The following is a 23,627-nucleotide window of genomic DNA, read 5'->3' on the forward strand; positions in this document are numbered from 1 at the left end:
GCCCTTGTTCACCTCAGTTGCTTTTTGCATCGTAGAGGACAGTTCATTCTCTGGCATGGTCATGGTGAGTCGCTTGTACTCTTTTTGAGAAAAAAAAAAAACCGCTCTGAAGCATAAACCCGGGACCCGTTGATGCCGTTCCCTATACTTCACCCGTCCATCAACGACACTCGTCAAAGCATTTGAAGCAGCATCGTTTTGACATTGAGTGCGGTGACGTGTCCTTGGCGGAGCCTGATTGAAGTACATAATCTTGTTTCAGCTTTCTCTGGTTTTTTGGGTAGAATCCAAAGTTGCATTCTGGCAGACTTTGCCCTAGGGCCTGTTCACAAGTACACACCAAACACATGACTCGGACCAACCTCTTTTGTACGACAAACCCAGACAGCCCTTTTTTTTTTGCTGTGATTGGCTGACTTACATTGTGAGCATGTTTGATTATATCTGTACGTTGCAATTTGTGCCCCTTTGTAGAATGCAGTCACCTCAGGCTCACAATCTCAAGGGTCAAGCATCTAGCCTCGTAAGCCAAACAAATTTCCATTAAACCAGAAATCCCCAACCGAACCGCTTTTAATGGAATATTCCTACTGTTTTCAAATAGAGTGCTGTCCTCCCATCCAAGCAGTGTCTTCTCACCAGTCAGCACATCACACACCTGGCTAAACAGGAACACGCTGTGGATGAATCAAGATAATTGGGCTTTTAGCAAAGCTAATAGGCTTGTGACTCGGAGTATAGGCAGGAGGAAGTTCAACTCTTGTCGACTGTTTTTACTCTTAAGGATTAGCTATGGTTGGAGTTCTTTTCTGTTCCAATTATATCATTTATATGAAAATCTACTCTGTATTGTATGGGTTTCCAAGAGCGATTTGCATTCAGTACATTTAGGCCTCCTTCACACGGGAACGTTTGCGTTTATGCACAGTATGCGTATTCAAAAAAGTCTTCCGTTCACATGCATTCGTTTCATTTAACGTGTCTGTTCAAACGAGGCCGCTGGAAACGCTGTAGTACATATGCCGGGACTGTAAGTGGCGCTGTAACTTCCGCCAAAATACACCAAAAGCAGGGAAGAAGAGCAGCCTGGAGCAGCCCCGCAGCAATGTTGCCATGGCTACCCTTCTGTTTATGCCCCGCGGTGTATTTAGCAACATGTAGTTCATGTAATTCTCCATGTCCACTTGTTGCTGATGGTTGTGGTAGAGGAGCTGTAGATTTTGCACTAATATCTGTAGCATGGTCAGTAGCAGTAGCACTAGCAGTAGCTACTGACAGGAGGAAGTGTGTGTGGCGATTGCTGGTATTCAGCGGGATATAGTCATTTCCTCAGCATATGGATAAATGCAGCGGGGAAGTTAACTGAAAGAAACCGAATCTGTGGATATTGCTTCGACCGACCAAGAAGCACGTCTCCGTGGAGAGGACGGCTCAGAAAGAGAGATATTCTCTACAAACACCGGGTGAGATCGCTCCTCTGGGACACGCCGGTCCTCTGCCTACAAACAGGCGCAGGAACAATGAACAATAATGGCCTGGATTAGGCAGTAAAGACAAGTTTGGTGTATCGCAGAGTGGACTTTTTAATTTTGTTTGTGTTGTTTGGCTGGAAAATTGTCAATATAATGGATCAATGCATGAAATCTGACTCTGTTTATTTTGTTTAAGGAGTATATTGGGCGTTAACAATTCTGGTTTGCCTTTTATAATATTATTTCATTCAAGAACCCCTTGTGCGTTTAATGAACACAGCTATTTTTGATAGTTGCTACAGCAGTGAGCAGGAGAGGTGGGGAGAGGTGGGGCTATCCTATTTTTCCAGGAAATATTCGTATAGAGGTGATTACACGGACTCGGTTGACCCCCCAGAGCGTTTCGTTTGCAAATCTATCCACCTTGGGACCCGTTATCGTTTGTGGGGTCAGTTTCTATCGGCCTCGTGTAAATAATAGGGCTATACGCACGCGAAACTATGCAGACACAAGCCGTTTTCTCCTCGTGTAAACGGCGCCTTAGAGGAAACACATTATTTGTACAATGTAAGACCATTTTGTGTCACGCATGTGGCATGTCGATTCAATCTTATGTAAATAGTGAACGCAGAATTAGCCTACATACAAGCAGCCTTGTTTGGTTTCCATGGATGACAGTCCCTTTTCTATTAATACCATGCTCAGTGCTTTCCTAAGCCCCGCAGCCATTGAAACGCTTTCAGGGTTGCAATCTTTTTCTCTTTCCCCTCCCATTTTTCTTGGCATCTCATAGTGAAATAACCTGTGGCAGTCACCAAGCAATATCATGGGAAATTGCCGGGGATTATTATTAAAGTATCTCATCTATGGAGGCTTCAAGTGAAATAACAAAGTAAATTTGACTCTGTTCCTAACTCTACCCTCTGGGTCTCTAATTTAGATCCATTCTAGCCAAATCCCTTGGCTGCTCCTGCAAATTATTTTCTCTTAACTTTACCCAGTTTGGTGTCAGTCCCTGGCCGTCCTCGTACCGCAGAGAGATTTTGGGCAAACATGAAATCATTAATGTTATTGCTTTATAAATTGCATCAGGCTTTGTGGAGAATTGAGCCTTAATGGCACTCCAAGGCAAACAGGATGATTGCACCTGTATTACCATTCCTGTCATCCCTCTCTCCTGTCTCTTCCATTCATTGCCTAATGCTGTAATTGTCTCCTTGTGAGTAAACAAATGGAGGCCCCATGGTGTTGAGACTGGAACAACGTCCATGACATGGCCAATCACAGAAAGTGATATTCGATTAATGACCGGGCGAGATACCGGTCGGGTCCATTTGATAGGAAACAGGACTGACAGCTGAGGAAACTGCCTCTCTTGCAGGATGGGAAAAAAAATGCCCCAGCTGCATTTGAACAAATTTAGGAGTTAGTTTTTATTTTCCTTCTTTGCTGACGTTTTAAGATTCACCGGCTACTTTTTAGATTTCTTGGGCACCCCACCTTTTCATCACAGAAATGTCTGGGTCGTTTTTGTAAATTAAGATTATACAGTTTAAAGGTGGTTGGAAGCTTCTTTAAAATGTCTCCTTGATAAAACATTATACCCAGAAATGTGTATTTGTTTCTCCTGGCGTATTTCTCTGCTATACATCGTGCCCTGAAGATTGGATTTGGATATTACTTAACTTAATATGGTGCAATATATCTTGCAGCTTTGGTTATATTCTCAGGATCGCAGCTTGTTTGCATTTGCTCCATTCCTCTGTGGAATGCTTTTGGATCAGTGGATTAAAAAGAAAGACACTTTGTCTGCTCAGTTCTAAGTCAGGCTATCTCCCTTATCTTAATCGGATAAACCTGGACTTCTGTCAGCTCAGGTTTTTGTGTTTCCTTCTTGTGTGTCCGTTTTTCCTCAAGTGGAGGGGCCTCAAATGTAAGCTGAAGCCTCTCAGCAAACACATTGCGTGCATCCTGCAGACCATGCATTATGCAGGTGTTAAAACTGCTGATTCAGGGTAACAACTGTCACAACACCCATGTTGTGCATCTATAACTGACAGTAACTCAAGTTTAGAGGCTTTTATTGTCATGTGTGCATAGCTACAATGTAGTTCCAAATCTGCAAAGTAAGTTAAGTTATTTAATAAATGTAGTGGAGTTAAATAAATATTTACCTCTGAATTGTAGTGCGGTAGAACTGTAAATACTCAAATATAAGTACCTCAACATTTTACTTAAGTACAGTACTTGATTAAATGTACTTGGTTACTTTACACCTTTGATTATTATAACATGTTCTACATATAAAGTCCCTAAAATGTTATATGTAGCTGATATTTCTGTTTATATTTCAGTTCTCATGAGTATCGTCTCCAGTGACACTGTTTCATCGCTTGATAGTTTCAAGAGGATATATCAAAGTGTCAGCTGTGTGCAGAGACTCTTTCAAATACCAGAAAACAAATGGGAGAATAAAACGGTGTCAGTGGCAGCATTTAGCTCAGCCATCACAAAGATGGAGTGCCTGGAGAATCATTATGTCACCGGTGATTTGCATTTTTCTGCCCTTTAGGAGATGAGTGGTTAAAACTGAGCCAAAAGTCACAGTACATCACTTCACCTATGGGCAATCTATCTGTGCTCGGCTTGCCTGTTTTTCTAATATATCCTCCTCAGTAGAACATAGTCAAATAGCCACTAAACTCCAAATCTCGGCTTCCCAACATTATCTGTTCGGCTCACTTTAACAATGGCTGTAAGTAGAAGTGAAAAGGTCAGTACAGTTGACAACTCAACTGTACTGACATCATGTTTGTACCACCATGCCTCTTTTAAAAACAATGATATCTATGTTAATTGGCTTTAAGCAGAATACTATTCCATCCAATGCTGCTGCAATGTACGTCTGTTTGTTTAGGATTTGGCAATACAATTAATATCATGATAAACGGATTACCATTAATAACAATGTGATATATTGCTGTAAGCAAGGCATCATATTGTGATAAAAATCGAATTTTGGGAAAACTCTCACATTCTAAAGAACACATTGCCATGTGCATTACATTTGACTTTAAGGAAGTTGACCCTTTATTGCGCAATCATTACAGATAGAACTATATTTGTACTTCTCATATCCAACGCCATAGCACTAATTATTGTGCAATTTATTTTTCGTTAAACTTCTTGTGTGTATTTATAAATTGGCTTTCTAAAATAGAGTTTAATTTCCAATTTGTTTATTAATGTATGTATCGTATCATTATGTAATTCCTCAAATAAATAATACTGGCAGTATTTAATCAAAGTTCATTCACAATCCAGTGAATTTAGAATGAAATAAGGAAGAGCTTCCAGTGCTGAGCAGCGCCCTATAAGGCAGCAGGATAGAAACTCTCCTTGGCTCGGGGGACCCGGTCCCATGCTGGAAATCATCAACACATTCAGTGAGAGAACGTTTGGCCCCATTGCCAGCGTGTCAATACACAAGCATGATGAAGGTTGCAAGGTTTGTTGGCAAGTGTTAAAGGACAGCGGGATCCCAGCAAGGGGACATCATTGCCTGCAGGGGACCACAATGGGAGAGGTGACCCGTGTGAGACCTCACATCTCTGGAAAAAAGATGGAGAGGACTGTAATACACCACACAGTCCCAGGTTCCACTTTGTGTGTGTGCAGTGTTGCTTCACATTCACATATGTACAGATGTGTGTGACTGCATACATTTCCCTACAGTTTGTTTACTATGCCATAATGTTTGCATGCCTGTTTGCGTGTGTGTGCTCCTGACTTCATCTTTCTTCTCTACACTGCATGCACAAACCTACACACAACAAAAGTAGCTGACCAAGGCTCTTTCATATGGCTACAAGATTACATAATATGATTCTCAGTGCGCTGTCTACACACACACACACACACACACACACACACACACACACACACACACACACACACGAAGTTAGGTTGCAGATGGAGGGAGGCGGCACATGTGCACACACCATACTCTCACTGTCTCTCTCCTGCTTACTCAAACACACATTGAGCATGTGCAGTCGGACAGTGCACACACACGCACACACTCTCCGATGACACCCCCCCCTCCCCTTCACTGTAGACGCCAAGCTGGACCCTCGGTGCCCTGAGGCAGAGAGACAGAAAGACGGAGAAAGAGATCAGTGGACCCAGTGATGTGTGTGTTATTTACACCCAAACCCGCAGTCCTCCTCTCTCTCCCTCTTTCAGTCTTCATCCTCTTTTCCCCCAGTTCCAAGTTGCAGATTCAGCAGTCTGTCAGCTCGACTCGCAGTCTTGTGAATACACATGCAAACATTTTCTTCCCCGTCTTTATCCACTTCCTTCTCCAGAACGCGCGGTGCATTCGTGCACACGGAAGTCACCTGCAAACTGACGCATTGAAAATACGCCATGATGATCCAACAACTTAAAAAGTCTAAGACACACACCCAATGAAGCGAGTCCGTCTCAGCAGTCTCACCTTCTGCACGCTAAATTATACATTTGCATGAGTTCCAGGATTACACGCTGACTTTGAGAAAATGTCATCTGAAAAATGCATCCAGCCTCAAGGACATCAGGACAATCCTGAGGAACACACACACTCTCGGATGAGATATTCTACTTGATGAAGCACATAAACAGGAAGTAGGCCTTTTGGAACATTCTGTCTATGTTATGCACATGTGCTGCCAGTGTGCATTGTTCTGTTTTTTGTATAGTGTTGTTGGTGTAGTTCCTTTAAGTTGCATTAGTATGCATATGATCTTGTGTTTCTATGCATTTGGCTGTATGTCCTTGGCCTTGTGCCTCCCATTCTCCAGTCATGCACACGGATTCTTGCGGGCTCTTAGCAGAGGTCCTCAGGGGCAGGTTTGAGGCTGCCTCTGGTTCATCAGTGCAGAAAAACTCAGTCAGTCTCTCCCCTTACCCCCACCCCCACCTAACTGCACGACACCCCCCCCATTCACCCGGCGCTCTGGATGAACGGGCTGAGGCCACAGGAGGAGAAAGATGTCTGAAAAGATGGGAACAGAGGTGAAATGGTGGCAGAGAGCATAATGTGATGCGACATAGTGTGTTGCATTATGGCTGATTAACACGTGCTCAGCCCCGCCAACATACAACACAAAACACAAACCCCCAGGTGTGCCCGCACGCCTTTCTCCGTCCCCCCTGCATCTTATATCTTGGGGCTTCCCTTTTTTTGCTCCATCTCTCCTCTGCCCCAATTCCTCCCCTGTCTCTGCTGCTGAATGCGAGTGTGAAGGACATGCACTGACTGGAGTTGGGCTGGCGGATTATTCATTCTTTCTTTTTTGGCTCATCCCTCCTGGGACACTGTAAGGAGACACTTTTCCACTCGGTTTGCTGAGGACTGGTTGTGGCTGACTGCCTCCTACCTCCACTAGAATGAGTGCATGGAATACACGCAGCCAGCCTTGAATATTTTACACAGGCATATCTGAACCCAGACTGCAGCGCTTTGATTAGTCAGTCCCCGCAAAGGTTATTACTCTGGGCAAGTGTCTTTAATTGATTCAATTTTATGCGTGTTTACTTAAATGATGTACATATTTATCTGAAATTACGTATCCTTAACATATCCACTTCAGAAGACTTTTTTTTAAAAGCTTGTTTTTTGTATCTTTAAAAAAAAAAGTAATTAAGCTTGAAATATATTTTTTTAATTCAACTATTTGATCAGATACACAATACATGAACTTGTATTGGTGATAGTTACTTTACACGAGTGGTTAAACATACTAAGTAGATTTACTCAATTCATGTTTGCTACTTTGCCAGCTTGATAAACATGAGTACAGCAATAATTATAATTGAAACTAATAAACATATATATTATTCTGAAATGGGCTAATCTGCATAAGGAGTGTTACTTTAAGTAAATGTTGACTTTTATACTTTTACTTGAGTAACATTTTGATTTTGATGGACTTTTACTTGTAACAGAGTATTCCTACATTCCTATTGCTTCCTATCCCTATATTTCTACCGTGTACTTTTCCCACCTCTGTCTGTAACCTTGCAGCGGTTTACAGTAGACAACCCTGCTATGATATATTGGCCTTGCCATTCATGTGAACATCCATTACGCTTAGAAGCCTCGATGACATTTCCCCCCACAGATAACTGACATTTATTTATTTTTGGAGTCATCAGGCAGATGCTGTGAAAACATCAGTCCACACATTTTCGCCCTGCTTCAGGTGTCCTCTCTAATCGTCCTTGTGTAATCAGGGGAAGAGAGTAAAACAGCGTGGTCTTTCGGCATTTGCACTAAAAATAAGACACACGCAACTTTAGTCATTTAGGCACACTTTGACATTTTTTAGGGCCCATGCTCGGAGCCACACTTAACTCTGTTTAGTACGGGTCGGCAGTGAAATACCCCTCGCTCGCTTTTTCCCTCCATGCTTCCCTCTGCTGTCTAATGAAATGCTAAATATTTGTTTCTGGAGGGCACCAGTTAAATGCGCTCTCTGCCGGTTGGAGTGTTCAAACCTTGCCTTGTTTAATGAGTTTTGGTTTTATTACTTTCAAGGCAAGGAGATGAGCCCTGGTTGACACTGCCCCATTGGCCTGCTGTCAACTAAAAGGGCTATGACATGCGACCTCTCTTTATATGAATTATGATTCATGTCGCAGTTACTCCATAAACACACAGCTTCATCTAGGTCAGGGGTGTCCAAACATATCTCACTGAGGGCCACAAACAGCCTGCATCACAGCTCTCCATAGGGTTTCATTTATCTTGTTGCAAAAAGGGTTGTCACTTTCCTTATAAGGGTACAAAGGAAGGGTTTATGTCAAACTTGTAATGTAAATAAGTTATTTTATCAGCTAAGATTTGTTGGACAATGTTTTCAACTTGAGTTTATTTGAGAAGTGGTTCTTATTAACACATGAATACTGTGTAATATATGTTTACATGTATATCCAAGAAGTACAATATAAGACAAGCACACGTCTCATGTGTGGGCCATCTTCCATAATACTTTTAGAATTTGCTGCGGGCCAATTCAAAATGTACCACATGCCGCAGTTGGCCACGGGCCGTAGATCGGACCCCCCTGATCTAGGTTAACGCAGATCAGTCCGCTCTGCTGTTAGCCAGGATGTGGAGAAGAAGCTTAGAGCCAGTGTGGTTGCTAACGCCTCATCACTTCTCCGTATTACCTGCGCACAGACTCCAGTCCTCCACACACTGGCAGACCGGTCTTGGTTGAGCAGCCACTTCTACTCCTAAATGCATTTATTTTTTCTCTCTGTTCGCCTCATCACAGCTCCTCTTCACTGGCTTTCCTTCTTCCCCTTTTCTCTCACTTTTTCCTCCCTCAACTCATCCGCTGTCCCTTCCTCTTTCATTTGCTCTTGCTCCTAAATCTTTCTCTTTCTCCATCATCTTGAATCAACCTCTTTCTCTCTCCGTCTCCCCTATTACCTTCCTCTTTTCCCAATCTAAACCCTGAATTAGCTGTCTTTATTATTCTCCCCTTACCTCACATGCTCTCTAATGCTTTCTCTTTGTAAGGAGAATTTTAAGTGCATTGATTCATTGATGCTTTTTCTCCTCTGGTCTCTTTAAAGGCAGCTCTTAGGAAATTTGATTTCCAACAAAAGCACCAAAACGCAAATTCTCCTGCTCATTGGTTTTTTATTGGATGGTTTGATGGAATCACCGGGTAACAAATGCTTGCACTGTATGGTTCCTTACATTCTTATTTTAGCGGATTTCTGTATTGCTTATGAGTCACACTCACACTACCAGCAAAGGGATGATATAAGCCACAATTCTGCCAACTGCAGAGGGCCATACCTGTCAGCCGAAGTTTATTTGTCCGACTGCTATTTCAGTGTGTTTAGTGGCCTCTCGGGGATCGTCACACTGTCCAACAAAATAAAATATGTTCTGGTGACCATAGTTAAGTCATAACATTCCAGAGCACTGCAGATTGCCATTGCTTGGCTTGTGAGAAGGCGTTCAACTTGTTTGTAGAACCGTAGAAAAACACTAGCCGTTAATAGAAAATAGATGGGTCCTTTTTTTATGGGCTGTCAACCTTGGAGCGCGGTGACGTGCGAAAAAAAAAGGGAATAAAAGGAAGCAGGAAGGATTGAAACGATTGCCATTGTTCAGAGGATTAATGGACTGGATTGGGGGTGAGGAATACTTCATCATTGTATTCAGATGGACAGCTTGAAATGGATAATTGTGTAGATTGTAATGCACATTGACACAGTTAAATATTTGAATATGTGCTTACACCTATTAGCATCATTTCAAATAGATATACTATCATTTGCTCAGATCCAACCCATCAATTTGAATATTTAAACAAATAGTTGATGAGATTTGTTCAGCATTCTCCATGTTGGTTTTTGACTGACCATTAGAGGTGTGTCTGGCCTAATCCATCTCATCAGTCAGAGGAAGAGGGTGGAAGGGTTTATTAACAGGGCGGACAAGGAATAACTCTGTGCCTGTCCTCCTCTGTTGCCTCTTTGTCACCAACAAAGTCTGCTTTGAGATCATTCTTGATGAATTCTTAAGCGTTCCCCTTGTAATTTAGGTCAATCCACTTTGCTCTGTCTCCTGGTTGGCTTGCCTGCAGAAAACACTCCACATAGAGAACGGGACCACTCCTGATAGTTTTGCGAGTGTGTTTTTGTGCATTTTACAGAGTCGCTCTCTTCCTCTCTCATGCCTCGGGGAGAGACGGTTACATAAACAGGCTCTCGTCATCACTGCACTTCCGATTCCCCCTGTTGTACCAGTCTCTCTTTTTCTTTCTTTTTTTATATGTTTGTTTCTGTCTTTTTATCCCCTCATTTCCCACACTGCTTTCCCTTCCCTGCTCATTTCTGCTACTTCCTCTATGTGTCAGTATGGGTCTCGGCAAAACGTTTAGCAAGGTTACAATATGTTACTTGGGTCAGAGCATTTGGCTGTACAACGGTCGAAACACTTGATTTAATGAATAAATAAAAAAGAATAATTCCTTTTATCCTGACAGGAAATGGAAAATACTTAAACTTTGCAAATAAGAATCAAATCATTTCCAAATTAGTTTTACATTACCAGATGTAATATGTCTTGGAGCTTTGCCTTTGTATCCATTTATGATTTGACTGCTGCCAGTGTTCATTTTGGCTAATTTAGATCAAATGCTTATTATATTATATATTTTAGTCATTTGTATCCGTCATAGTCTTGTCTAAGTTGACAACTACTCAAAATGTTTACGTTTATTGCAAGTCATTGCTCGTCAAAGTGATTTTGTTTTATTATGATTTACTTTTAATCCTACGTCAAATATACTTTTTTAGTAATGTTATTGAACATTTCAGTCAATCTAGTCTAGCCACAACTTATTATTTTGTCATATAAGTCCAACATTTAAGATTTGATATTGTTGAAAAAGGTTGTCAAAAAACATATTTGGTCAAACATGTTTTTGTTTACCAAATCAACACTAGCTACTGCAGCATGCTAAAGTCCATTTGGTCATTTCCTACATTCATCAGTAAAACAAAAGAATCAAATACTAAATCCGTCTGACCCGTTTCACATCTCAGGGCTAAATGGGTTGAATTGGCAAACGAGCATAACCTGAAATGCCTTAAGTGCCCGGTCACCTGAATCATAGGGCTGTTGAAGCTCTGTTGATTTCTGCCTTTGTCAACATAATAGTTAGGATTTGTTCTCTGACACACATGTGACAGTTCCGACTGAAGTCCACCCTAAAGAGATGCTGATTACTTCAGTTGTTTCTCAAACTAGGAGAGCATCACTAGGTCTTTTGAGTCGCTCAGCAAACTGAGATGTGATTCAAGGAGCATTACCTCTGATGTGATAATATTACCATATCTTTCCTCCCCCTCCCCCTTTCCATTTCCCTTTCTTCCCTCTTCTTTTCTCTTTCCATCGCTGCTCCTCGCCAAAGCCAGATCCATATTAACCTCTCTGTCACTCTCTGCTATCCTGCATCTCTTCCCATTCCCTTAATCCCCACCAGCCCTGCCTCCCTAGCTCTCTCCTTTTTCATACCGCTATTATTTTCCCTCTCCTTAAATGGAGAGCGCATACGGAGCGGAAGAACAATCGAGGGGAAGGTATGATCAGAGTGAGAAATGATCAGGAGTCCTCCACAGAGAAAGGGGGGAGAAGAGAAGAGATAACGCTACCCTAGAAAACCAGTCGTCATGGCAACAGTGTGGCAACCTAGTACAAACTAGCCTGTTAATTAAAAAGTTGATTAATTGCCTTTTAATAGAATACTTACACATTTTAACATTGAGGTAGTCCTGGTTTTTAATCACCTCACTTTATTCTTGCTCTATTATTTCCCTTTTCTCCTCCTGTCTTAGTTACTTTGAGCTCTTCCATTATTACCAGTGATGGACACAATAATCAATATTAATATTTTTTATTTATAAACATATTTTACAGAGGAAGGACAAAGGGAACAAAGGCGGCAGGGACATGGGGTTCTGTAAAAAAATCGGTGTATTCTTATATTCTTTTGTCCCATAGATTATTAAGCCAGCTGCACGTTTATAGAAAAGATGGAACTTCAACCACTTGGCGTCAAGGTCATGAAAATGGCTGTGAAAGGAATAGGACAAAGGCAAAGAATATAGGAAAGTGGTCTAGGAATGCAAAATTGGTTCACAACATGTGAACATAACAAACACAAAGCAAGAAAAGCTTGTGTCCCTCTGTAGAAACCTCTATGCCTCCTCACTTTTGATCAAGGTTATCACGATACACAATCAGACAAAGTGTTTGTCTTGTCTGAAGCCTAATTATTTTGTACCCCCCCTCCTTTCAGTCTCTTTTTTTCCCGCCTCTATCTGCGCCATTTGGAGATTGAGTGTCTGTATCATGTGCCCTCACACTTGCAGCTGGCCGGCTTTAATAGTGTGCTTATTCCCCAGCGTTGCTTCTGTTATGCTCTGACGACATCTTGCTCGGCTTGATCATCTTTTAATGGCCGCGGATAGACACAGTCACTGCTCTGGTTAAATATGACCAAAGAAAAAAAAGCCAACTTGACATAAGGCTCCATATGCTGGAGTGACTGCCTCGTGTGTGTGTGTGTGTGTGTGTGTGTGTGTGTGTGTGTGTGTGTGTGTGTGTGTGTGTGTGTGTGTGTGTGTGTGTGTGTGTGTGTGTGTGTGTGATGGTGTGTGTGTGTGGTGTGTGTGTGTGTGTGTGTGTGTGTGTGTGTGTGTGTGTGTGTGTGTGTGTGTGTGTGTGTGTGTGTGTGTGTGGTGTGTGTGTGTGTGTGTGTGGTGTGTGTGTGTGTGTGTGTGTGTGTGTGTGTGTGTGTGTGTGTGTGTGTGTGTGTGTGTGTGTGTGTGTGTGTGTGTGTGTGTGTGTGTGTGTGTGTGTGTGTGTGTGTGTGTGTGTGTGTGTGTGTGTGTGTGTGTGTGTGTGTGTGTGTGTGTGTGTGTGTGTGTGTGTGTGTGTGTGTGTGTGTGTGTGTGTGTGGCCAGTTGCCAATCAGGACGGTGGCACAGGTGTAGGTTTGTGTGCACGTGATTACACATGTCCTGTTTCCATGGTTACACCATGCCCTCCTTTAGTTTATGCACAAATGCCACCAATCTCTGTCAGTTGCAAGTTAGTAATTATTATTTTCTTAGCAAGTCTTCATTTTTTTTATTGCTCTGTATTTTATTTGCTTTTTGTTATTTTACTGTGAAGATTGTGCACTCAAATGTGCTATGTACATAAATAAACTTTTGGCTTATAGTTCTTTCTCAGCGGCTCTGACAGACCTGTTCCCTCCCCCAACTCAACACACATGTCTAAGTGGATCAATTTGTGTCAATTTAAAAAGTGTAACAAGTTACCGCTGCGATAGCCTTAGGTTGTTCCTGAGCCCTCAACTGTCTCCCATGTGTGTGTGGCGGCATAAGGGGGGACATATTAGCCGTGTAAGCCGGGGTTGAGTGGCCCCGCCGCCCGCCTCTGTGATGTGAGAACATCTGTTGGCTGTGATATGAAGCTAGGGAGTATCATTTTCTCTCCCCTTCTCCCTTTCTCCTTCGCTCGCTCTCCCGTTTCTCTTATGAATTCCCCAGCTGCTCGGCTCCCTCCCCTAAAAACTTTGTCCCGCGCCACCTGTGCAGTTTTAATGCATAATTCATCTGCTAAGTAACCACATCCGAGAGACTCATCCCTCCATCCCTCTCCTGCTTTCACTCTCTTCCTTCAGTGTCTCCTCGGGATGTGAAAATGGACACCTATATTCTAATAGTATTATTTAAGGAGATTAGGATTGATTGGCTTCCAGTGGTGGGCAGTGTATCCAAGAGTTGAAATCTACAGTCAGTGTGGCCTCGGCTTTAACCTACAAGCTAGATCTTGGCTCTTGCCACCACTCTTTGAGGAGGAGGAGTGTTCAGTGCTTTTAAAGATCAAGCGCCTGTCTTAAATCCTTTTCGTTTTCTCTAAATCGACTGTAATGTGTCCTGCAATGATAACATAAATACAAAATATGTTTTTTAAATATTACAGAATAGTTTATTTTTGATTTTATTGGTATATTAGTTTTCACCTCCAGATTGTTCATCACTGGCAGCAAACTGGGAAACGGAATAACCCATGTTTTGACTTCTTTATTTGCAAGCAATGAATTATCGGATATATTTTCTTGATAGCTGTTGAAGCTTGTCATGAGGTTTGGTGTGTATGTTTAACTGTTTTTATTTATTTGCTTTTCAAAAACTATACAAATAAAACCTGTAACAAAACAATCGCCTTTAAAATCATTGATGTGTTGAACCATTGCCTCCCCAAACATGATATACTGGTGTTACGTGACAGTTTTTACAGCTTGTCAAAAAGGCCTGTGTGCAGCTGACGTTTTAAGTTACCGTGTCCACGTGTGTGGCCTTGCAGGCCCACGAGCAGTCGTACTGTATTAGCCCACTGGGGCAGGAACAATGTTGCAACATCATCGTAGCTCAACCTGGACCAATTCTTCCCAAGGCCACGACAGTGCCTCTGTGCACGTACATGTGTTTGTGTCTTCTTAGCCCATGTCTATATGCTTTATGATGCAAGACTGCCATGCTTTATGTCTGAATATGTGGACAGCAGGGAAGGAATGACAAGAAGCTTGCGTACAAGCAAAGCCTCCCCTCCTATAAATCAGATCTTCCTCTCTTCCACGGCCGCCCCTCTTACTTATCCCACCACGACAAGGTTAACCATCAGGGTTAATGTACCAAAACCCCATTTAACCTTGGAGGCGGGCCTTTTAGGGCCAGGCGATTGCATTGGGTTAATGTCTATTCTCTTTACTGTACAAGAGCGATGGGGCCGCCCTGACACCTGTCACTCAACTCACTGTCCAATTAAGATCAATACGGACAACAGGTCTATTGTGTCACATCCATTGTGATCACTGCACCTCAAATGAACTGTAAAACTGCCGATAAATCAAAGTGAGGGACCCTGGTAGGCCGCCTGTCAGTCAGTGGAGCAGTGTGCTACCTTTCTCTTCTCTGAGGATTTACCTGGCACCAACCTTTCATCGCATCAGTTGTTGGCAGTGACTCATATTTGAATAACCAGTGTTGGAAAAGGAACATTAGCATCAGCTAAGACAAAGGTTATTGTCCAGCATTATGATGTAATTTATTTTTCAAATGGCCATATGGAGAATATAACTATGCTTATTTACTCATTTGTTACGGGTGATTTTAACCAGAACCCCCCATTATTATTATAAGCCAATAACCCTCCACCTGTTTATCAAGTCTGCATTTACACATGCATTATTGATGTAACGAAGAATTACACGCTGGTCTATGCCACACATGCTCCCCTAAATACTTACTAATTATAAATGTCATAAGTTGAGAACTGCATGATGTGAAATTGATTGACTTTCAAGTGTTACCAAGTGACATTAAGAGGAGATGGCTTAATCATAGCAGCTGTGATATGGCAGATTGCCCCTCATTGAAGCAATTGTCTGTCTTGTTGATCATTCTCAGCCTCTAATGGCTTTGTCAATACAGACAACATCATCGAGCAACAGGAAATCCAGGGTCGTTCACCTTTCTGCCACGCCAACCTGTCCCACTCAGGAACGTGACTCCAATGCTGATTTCTATTGAGCGCTTTTCCCTTTGAGTGCCAATCCATTTCTTTTCTTGAGATCGTTGTATTCAGCAGGATAATGTTTGTTTCAAATATTTAGAGGGAATGCACTGAATACCAAAATAGAACACACATGAAGTATTACAAAGCTGCTTTTTTTGGCATTTTTTTGGACCACAAAAGTGGGTGTTTTCTACAGAGGAACATGATTTAGAGCAGAAAGGTTGGTGTTTACCTTGCGTTTGAAAAGGCAGCCTTCTTTTACCTTTGATACCTTGTATTGTTGTTCACCCAGCCAGCATCTACACAGTATCAATACAGCATCAAAGTGATCATAATTAAATGGGGTCCCTTTCTATGCTTGCGTCGAGCTTTAAGCTTTTTGAAGTGAGCTTCTTAAAAAAAGCCACAAGTGAACACTGAAGCACCGAAAGAGGAGAAACGTGCCCTCAATTGAATTAATTACCCATTCTCTCCAAAGGGGATTCATCAGGGATATAATGGGGGCTAAATTGATTTACAGAGTGCGCTCTTATGACTAACATGCTCCTATTGATTTCAATTGTTCTCCAAGTGTTATTCGGTAATAAATTAACAATGGAGCTATGTAAGAAGACAGGCCACTCTATAATATCTCACTCAGATTACAACATACTTCAGTTACTTTGAGACAGCTGCATTGTTTCAGAGATACATGGGCTGCGAGGGCTCGGATACCTTCTCCACCGAGGTGTGTTTGAATCAGTGGGCAGCGACATGTGCATACTGCAGCTGTCGAGCGCTTCTTATTGAGTGCATTAGTGTAGTGAAGACGGGTTAATGAGGAACTGTGAAGACGGACTGTGTTTAGAGAAGTGCTAATAATGTTCTTTTCAAGGAGCGCTCTCTTCTGAGTGTCAGATTAATCAAAGAAGGGGTGTAACGTGTTCTTCATTTCATCGGAGAGTGAGTAGGATTCTTTCTCAAATCATAGAAAACTTTTTCACAGTTTTAGAGATTTACTCCTAAACAACTTGTAAACCAAATATATGTTGTATTTAATTTAGTATGACACTTGGGTTGGTTGTTTTTTAACAGAAGAAGGGGAAAACCATTCCCCCTATGTCTTGTTATTATTGAAATGTTGGCCTGCTATTAAAGTACATAGTTGATCCTTTATGGAGCAATTTTTGGATCAACAGACCATAGACACACACTAAAATTGACTCTCTGCCACCTTTAATCAGTGTTCAAACCAACCCTCACCCCCTTCTTCTGGCACCAAGTGTGTGTTCAGTCATCCATCTGTTTGTGTATTCACCCACCTGTGCTTGTATGTGTGAATCTACTCTATGAATGTAGCACACTTGCTCAGTCTTTCTACACTGCTGCGCTCTTTATCAAATTTAGTTATATTCCTGCAAATCAGCACTGAGTTGATCAGCAGCCAGCTTCGCTCTCCAAAGCAGAGCTGCGAAGAGTTACTCTTCCATCAGAGATGTATCTGCTGTGCCAGGCTCAGAAATGAAATCTGGCCACCAGTGAATTGCTGTAACGATTTGCCCAATAACCAGGTATTTCTTCTTCAGGATGCTCGTGGTTTGCATCTAGTTTTCATTTGTGTAAAACGGGCGTAAGAGGTGTTGCAATATTAAGGAGGCAGGGAAATGGATGAGTAAGGGCCCGTGTATATTTTTTCACCACCTCTGACAGCTATGAACAAGGGAGAAGGACGATAAATGTCACACACTCACCGGCAGCAACATTCGGTGTCCACCGGCCGATCTGCTCCGACAAACAGGCCTCTCGGTCTCTGTTATGATAGTTTCTGTCTGACAGACACGGCCAAAAACAAGCTTTTCATCCCATTTCTACAGTGATGTCACCAGCACTTTTCTGAAAAGTTTCAATATTTTCAACCCCTTGAGCGGCCGCACAAAAACGTCTTGGCGCTCAGAAAAACGACGCTGGGTGCTGCACCTTCTCTGGAGTCGGCTACCTTCGACGGCATGCGCTTGGTCCTCATTGGAATCAATTGAAAAAGACGCCGCCTCTCAGAAAAAGGCGCTATATGGACTCATGAAATGTGGCGGAGATATAAACTGATATGTAAAATGTGGATAGAAACAGACCTTCGCCTCACCATTCCTGCTTGGACACTTCTTTCATGTGGCCAGTTGTCACGTCACCCCACTGCACTCACTTGGGTGTAAGTGTGTTTTGTCATTCAGGAGTTGTGAAGGTCAGCCTAACCTGCCATCTCTCTCAGCTCGGCCACCATTATTAGGACTTGTTGTCCTTTCAGCCTGAGCTTAATAGCCTGCCGCTTTTTTCCTTTTCCCCATCTTTCTATCGCTCTCCTCTCTCTCCCCCCCCCTCTCTCTCTCTCTCCCTCATTGTCTCTGGCAGCTTTGTGGCTCTAGCGTCTGGCTGCAGTTGCAGAAGCAGCAGTCACATACCTGCGTTCAAGTGGAACAAACAGGATGGTTGGCTGCTCACGGAAGGTCATCAGCCCTGGGCACAGCACGTGTGTGTGTGTGTGTGCACGCCGGCGTCCGTGCGTGTATCCGTGTTTTTTCTCTACTTTAAAAAGAGATGAAGCTTTACAGTGTTCCTGAAGCAAAACCAATAGATGATCTTCCAAGTGTATTTTTACTGTGACAAATGCTCTTTATGTGTGAGGGATAGCTTGTGCTATTGTAAATACTTTCAAGAACTACAACTACTTTCAATATGTATTTATTTCTGAGTGTTGGACCCATGTGACTTAGGGTGACCACGGCTTGTGTTCTTATACATTTCATGGTAACATTTTCAGCTCCAGTGTACACAACTTCTGTGTTTGCTTCTCATAGCGTGACTATACTAGAGCCCTGTTTTTTTATGCTTCTGTTATAAGCATGATAGAATAAAAGCACGAAAAGTATCAATTTTGTCAATATTCTCAATCCTTTCTCCGGTTTCACTTGCATGTAAACACTACCCAAACCAGAAAGAGGCCTTAAGCCTCGGCTCTGTTGGCATGCTGCTCATGTTAAGCCTACCATGTAGACAAAGCGTTAGCCCTAATTCACACGTGAAGCTACAAAGAGAGTAGATGGAGCAGCAGGATTTAATTTTCACTGGAAACCCTCAAGTATCTAGCAGTGCACTGTTCGGCAACTCAAACAACAATAGATCTGTTGTTGCTTGCAACAGAGAACAAATACACAGCACGCTGAACTGCCCATCTGCAGAGTCAGAGCTGAAAATAGAAAACAATAAAAAGACACCAACCACAAAACATTCCAGATTCGGGGGCAAGGGATCGCCTGCCTCTTCATATTGTTGATTCTATCTGCCTCTGTTGGTCCTATCATTAATTTTGTATGCAGTTGTGCAACTCTAAATGTCATTTAGCAGTCTAGTGCTTCATAGAGATCTTTCCAACAGGGAGGCAAATGTGTTTTCCATCGTTTTATTTGTACCTGTCACTGTGACATTCACACTCAACACAGAGTCAGAGGTCAACAGGACGCCCTGTGGCTGTGCTTGGTATCAAATCCCACCCTAAGCCCACCCACTTGCTACCACCCTCAAGGTGCCTCAGTGATGGCCACCAGTCTAATAAAACGTGACACTCTAGTCTTTGTCTTCCATAATTAGTGCCGCACGTTTGATTAAAAGCCAAGCCATGTCAGCTCCATTGCAGAGTGGGAAGCGTGTTTATATTCCAGCATTTGTGTCTGTGCATATAATGTGTGCACACGGCTGTATGTAATGGTGCTAATAATGCACATGCAGGTCTAATGCCATACAGAAAAAGAATCCTGGTTGATCTCGGGGTTTACGAAGCGTGGCTGCGTTTTCGGTCTTCATTAACCTTGCTCGCCCTCAATCCCCGGAATTTCCACCTGTTTTTTTCGGTCCTTCCTTCTAGAGCTCCTTCCGTTATTTATTATTATTTTTTTTTTTACAGCGTTTGTGGGATGAATAATTGAATGGGTAATTGGGTAGTGTGACCCTGTCTTTTGTTGGGGGGTGGTCAGGGCAGCAGTCACTTGTTTCATGGGTAACAGTTGCAAGCATTTCTTCTATGATTATTAATCTTATTTTATTTCCCCTTCTCATTCTCTCATTCACCAATTTATTTTGCGAGCACAGACACACGCAGTTCCCTCCTGTAAGACTCATCACCACATCAATGAGGTAAAAGGATAATCATAGCATGCTGAAGAGCCAGAATATTAGCAGCCTCGGGTATGATTAACTAAGCCTTTACACTAGCATAGCTCTGCAGATGAGCTAAGGCAAGAGGGAAAAAAATGACAACATTAAAACTAGCTAATCTAATTAGCTCTATGATACCATGCCGTTAAATAATTACCCAGAACCTAATTGGCTAATATCACTGCCTTATTAAAAATAAAAATAAAAATCTGGCTGCCTTTTTCCCCCCCTCTCTTTCTCTAACCTTTGAAAGTAAACACTTCCCAAATAGCCTGCAGAAATTACAAGAGAAAACACGCTGAGCTGCTGCTGCTGATGCACAAGAAGTTGGAGCACCGTGGAGCTCGGTTGCACTATTTGACTTTTGAGTTCCCCGCCCCTCTTCACTCCCCGTCTCCCCCCGCACACCGCCCTCACTCCCCTACTCCTTCGTTTCATCTGCAGGGAGTTGATTGGATCGCTTTCATCCTGACCATCCTGTGTCGGGACACTTGCTTTAATACATTTACTGTACTTGAAGCTGTATACAAACACCTTATATACTGTCTTGACAACCACCTACTCTTTCTGCCGCATCCCTTGCTCTCTGTAAACACACACGCACACGCACACGCACACACACCCACACACATACATCCATGCAGTTTGATATGTGGCCCAAGGCAAAGCACTTCTCCCTAATGAGCCTCCTGCCCTCTGTTTCTCCTGGGGAGCTGAAAGAGAAGTAACCTTGATGCAGAATAGAAAGGATTCAGCCTGCTTACACACACATACACACATTGCTATGTTTGCGAGGAACCTCATTGACTGCATTATTTCCCTAACCTGTTATATCATCAACAACTCTACAGTACATGGCTAACCTCAACCTGCATCCTTACCTGATTCTAACAATAACGTTTAACCCTAGCCAAAATATCCTCACATTACACAACTGCCGAGGTCTAAAACTTAACACACGGAATTGGTTGTTGGACTTGTCCACAGTATCACACGCGTCCTGTTTGGGCCAAACAACACAAACACCCATATCCACCCACCTTGTATTATTGAGGCGAATTTGGGCATGTTGGATGCTTTTCTCTGTTATATTTTCTATCTTCAAGATTGTTTTGTTTGTCACTTGTTAACAGAAATCTAGTCTCCATTATGAGCAAAACCTTGTTTCTTGCAATTTAATTTGAAACATTAACTCTAAGTTAGGGCTGCAAGTAGTAATTGTTTTTATGTATTTTACCCGAAACTACAGCCTATTCTCTTGAGTAATCACTGATCATGTCTTGAAAACTGAAACTCATTTGGAAACTTTTACCGTGAGGATTATCCAGTTTCTAATCATTTTCAGAGTCGTTTATGAAAACCATGGTTACTTTCAAATCATCGGCGAGGCATGTTGAATCAGTCGATTGGTCTATTACCACTTCTATGATTACCCTTACCATCGAGACAAAAGGATCTCCACAATTATGTGCTTTGAATTGAAACATATTTTTTGCATAACCGTGGTTCAGAAAGCCGGGTAGAAATGATACATTGTACTATATACTGGTAGCATCGTGGGTTTGAGTTTGGCCCAACATAATGAGTAATACATGTTGATTTGAAAATAAGTAATGCGTCAGTGCCTGCCTTTATGGCTATCTCTTTCATTATAATGATGCTTTCACAAACATTTGACCCAATTACAGTGAAAATGTATGCATTTTTCTGCCTCACTCAAAACATATTTCAAAAATATTAAGTAACTGGACAAATGTAACATTAAACCGTTGTTAGTTTGACTCAAGTTCTCAATCTATTATCTCTTTCTCAAATGATATAAAGAGTACTCCAAACTGCTTAAGCAGAAGTCTGGTATGTATGCCTTCACTGACCACTCTGTGTTCCTTGTGTGTGTGTGTGTGTGTGTGTTCTCCAGATCTGGGCCAATTACGAGGAGAAACCAGTGGAGGAGGTTGTGTATGTAACAGAAGAAAAAGAACGAGTGGCCAACTACAGACCAGTATTTGTCACGGAAATCTGCGACACCCTGCACTTCTACACCCAGGACGTAGAGACAGGTATGTCAGCATTGTGTTTTGTGTGCTTGAAAAATGTGTGAGTAACAGACTTAAATAATATATATTTCTTTAATGTACAAAATCAACTCAAAAACACCGCTATTTATAAGTCAATTAGTACATATTTTCATTGCGGTTGAAACATTTTGTAGGACTCAGTGACTATTTCATCATCCTCTTCACCAAATACCAACATTTCTCAGGTCCAAACAAGGGCTCTCTGACTTCTGATTCCCTTTTAATAGCACACTGACTTTATGAATGACAATTATCTCTACCACTCTGACATTCCCCCTCACCCCCCGCAGCCCCCCCTCCCACTAGCGAAGACAAATCAAAGGACGTCCTCCTTGATATTACTACTGAATGACAGGAATACATCACACCATCCCTTCCTGTCAGCAGTGACAGGGGGAGGAAAGGAGAGAAAAGTTTAGAGATGGGAAAACTAACAATCCCTAGTATTCCCGCATGGCTGCTCCCACTGACAAGCTCTGTTTGTGTGTGTGTGTGTGTGTGTGTGTGTGTATCTCTGAATGACTGCACCCTTAATGCCTCCCTACATTCTGTTTTGTTCTGGGTAACGGTCCATCTTTTTAGGTAGTATACTTAATGAGCCGTCATCCTCAATATCAAAATCAAGCTGTGTGTATATGTATACATGTTTTATTACAAGCACATACACACAGCATGTTGTTGTCACTAAGTTGTCAACGGTAGCAACAGTAACTAAGGGCCGACAGAGCTTAAAGCTACATTTCACTCAGCAAACACAGAAACTTGGCAAGCGTCATCTACTGAATCATTAGAATTTGAACCAACCTGTGTTTGTTGCATTTGATTTTCTGACTTAATCAGTGTAACAATTACACCAAAACCTGCACTCACAAACTAGCTGGAACAGTTGTGAAGCCTCCAATGCCAATCACTGCCCCTTCATCGTGTGCCAGCCTGTGTGTGGGGGGGCACAGGATGCTGAAGTCTTCCTCTCTCAGCCGCCCCGCACATCTGGCCCCAATGCCAGTCGCCTTTCGGAGGCCATGAAATCGACTTTGGCCACCTCTTAATTTGCCTCACTGCCATAATTAATTAATTTGCCTTCATTTACTGCCAATCTGAGCCTAAGCATCACTCACATCATAATAATCCAATCACAAATGAGTGTGGAAAGCATTTGGCCCCCTCAATTGTTCCTTTGAAAGCCCCTCTACCTTTCTTTCCTCCTGGGGTTAATAAGAGTGCAAAAACAATCTGTTATTCATCTCCCCGCCTTGATTTGAAGCCTTTACATTCCCTCTGGCTACTTCAGCTTCCTTCCCCTGCAGGTCAGACGAGATGTTGAGGTTATGTGTGACGTTTTATCACTGATCAGAATCACGTGTAACTGGCAGGAGGCTGAAATGTACAGCACATGTAAACCTGAGGCCTTCAGCATCACTCACTGTCAGCTGGGAAAAAGTAAAGGCAAGATGCGTTGTGGAATTTATAATCTAATGGGTTTGGGGTTTGGGGGCTTGTAAGTACTTGAGCTTCACATGAAAGAGCAAGTCAAACTGTTTTTATAAATTCAAAGCATATATCCCATATATTCTTTAGGGTCTGTAAGGGAAGCAACTGAAGTGTTGCATTTAACAAAATGTACACAAACTGCATTTTTTATATTGCTGCTCTCAGTGTGTTTTGACAGGAGAGCTGTGAGATGTTTAATATTTCTCATATAAAGGCGTGTTTTTAGATGATCCAGCAATG

At 42.3% G+C, this 23,627-nt stretch overlaps 1 protein-coding gene across 1 annotated transcript in view; it reads left to right on the top strand.

Annotated features, from left to right (window-relative positions):
• snd1 (staphylococcal nuclease and tudor domain containing 1) overlaps window positions 1-23,627 on the top strand; it is a 181,060-nt gene that overhangs the window by 121,224 nt on the left and 36,209 nt on the right. The window contains exon 18 of the mRNA XM_034133336.1: window positions 21,737-21,878. Coding sequence (XP_033989227.1) covers window positions 21,737-21,878 — 142 coding nt within the window. The remainder of the gene's footprint in view (window positions 1-21,736; window positions 21,879-23,627) is intronic.

This window comes from Trematomus bernacchii, unplaced genomic scaffold, assembly GCF_902827165.1.
Source record: "Trematomus bernacchii unplaced genomic scaffold, fTreBer1.1, whole genome shotgun sequence".
NCBI lineage: Eukaryota > Metazoa > Chordata > Actinopteri > Perciformes > Nototheniidae > Trematomus > Trematomus bernacchii.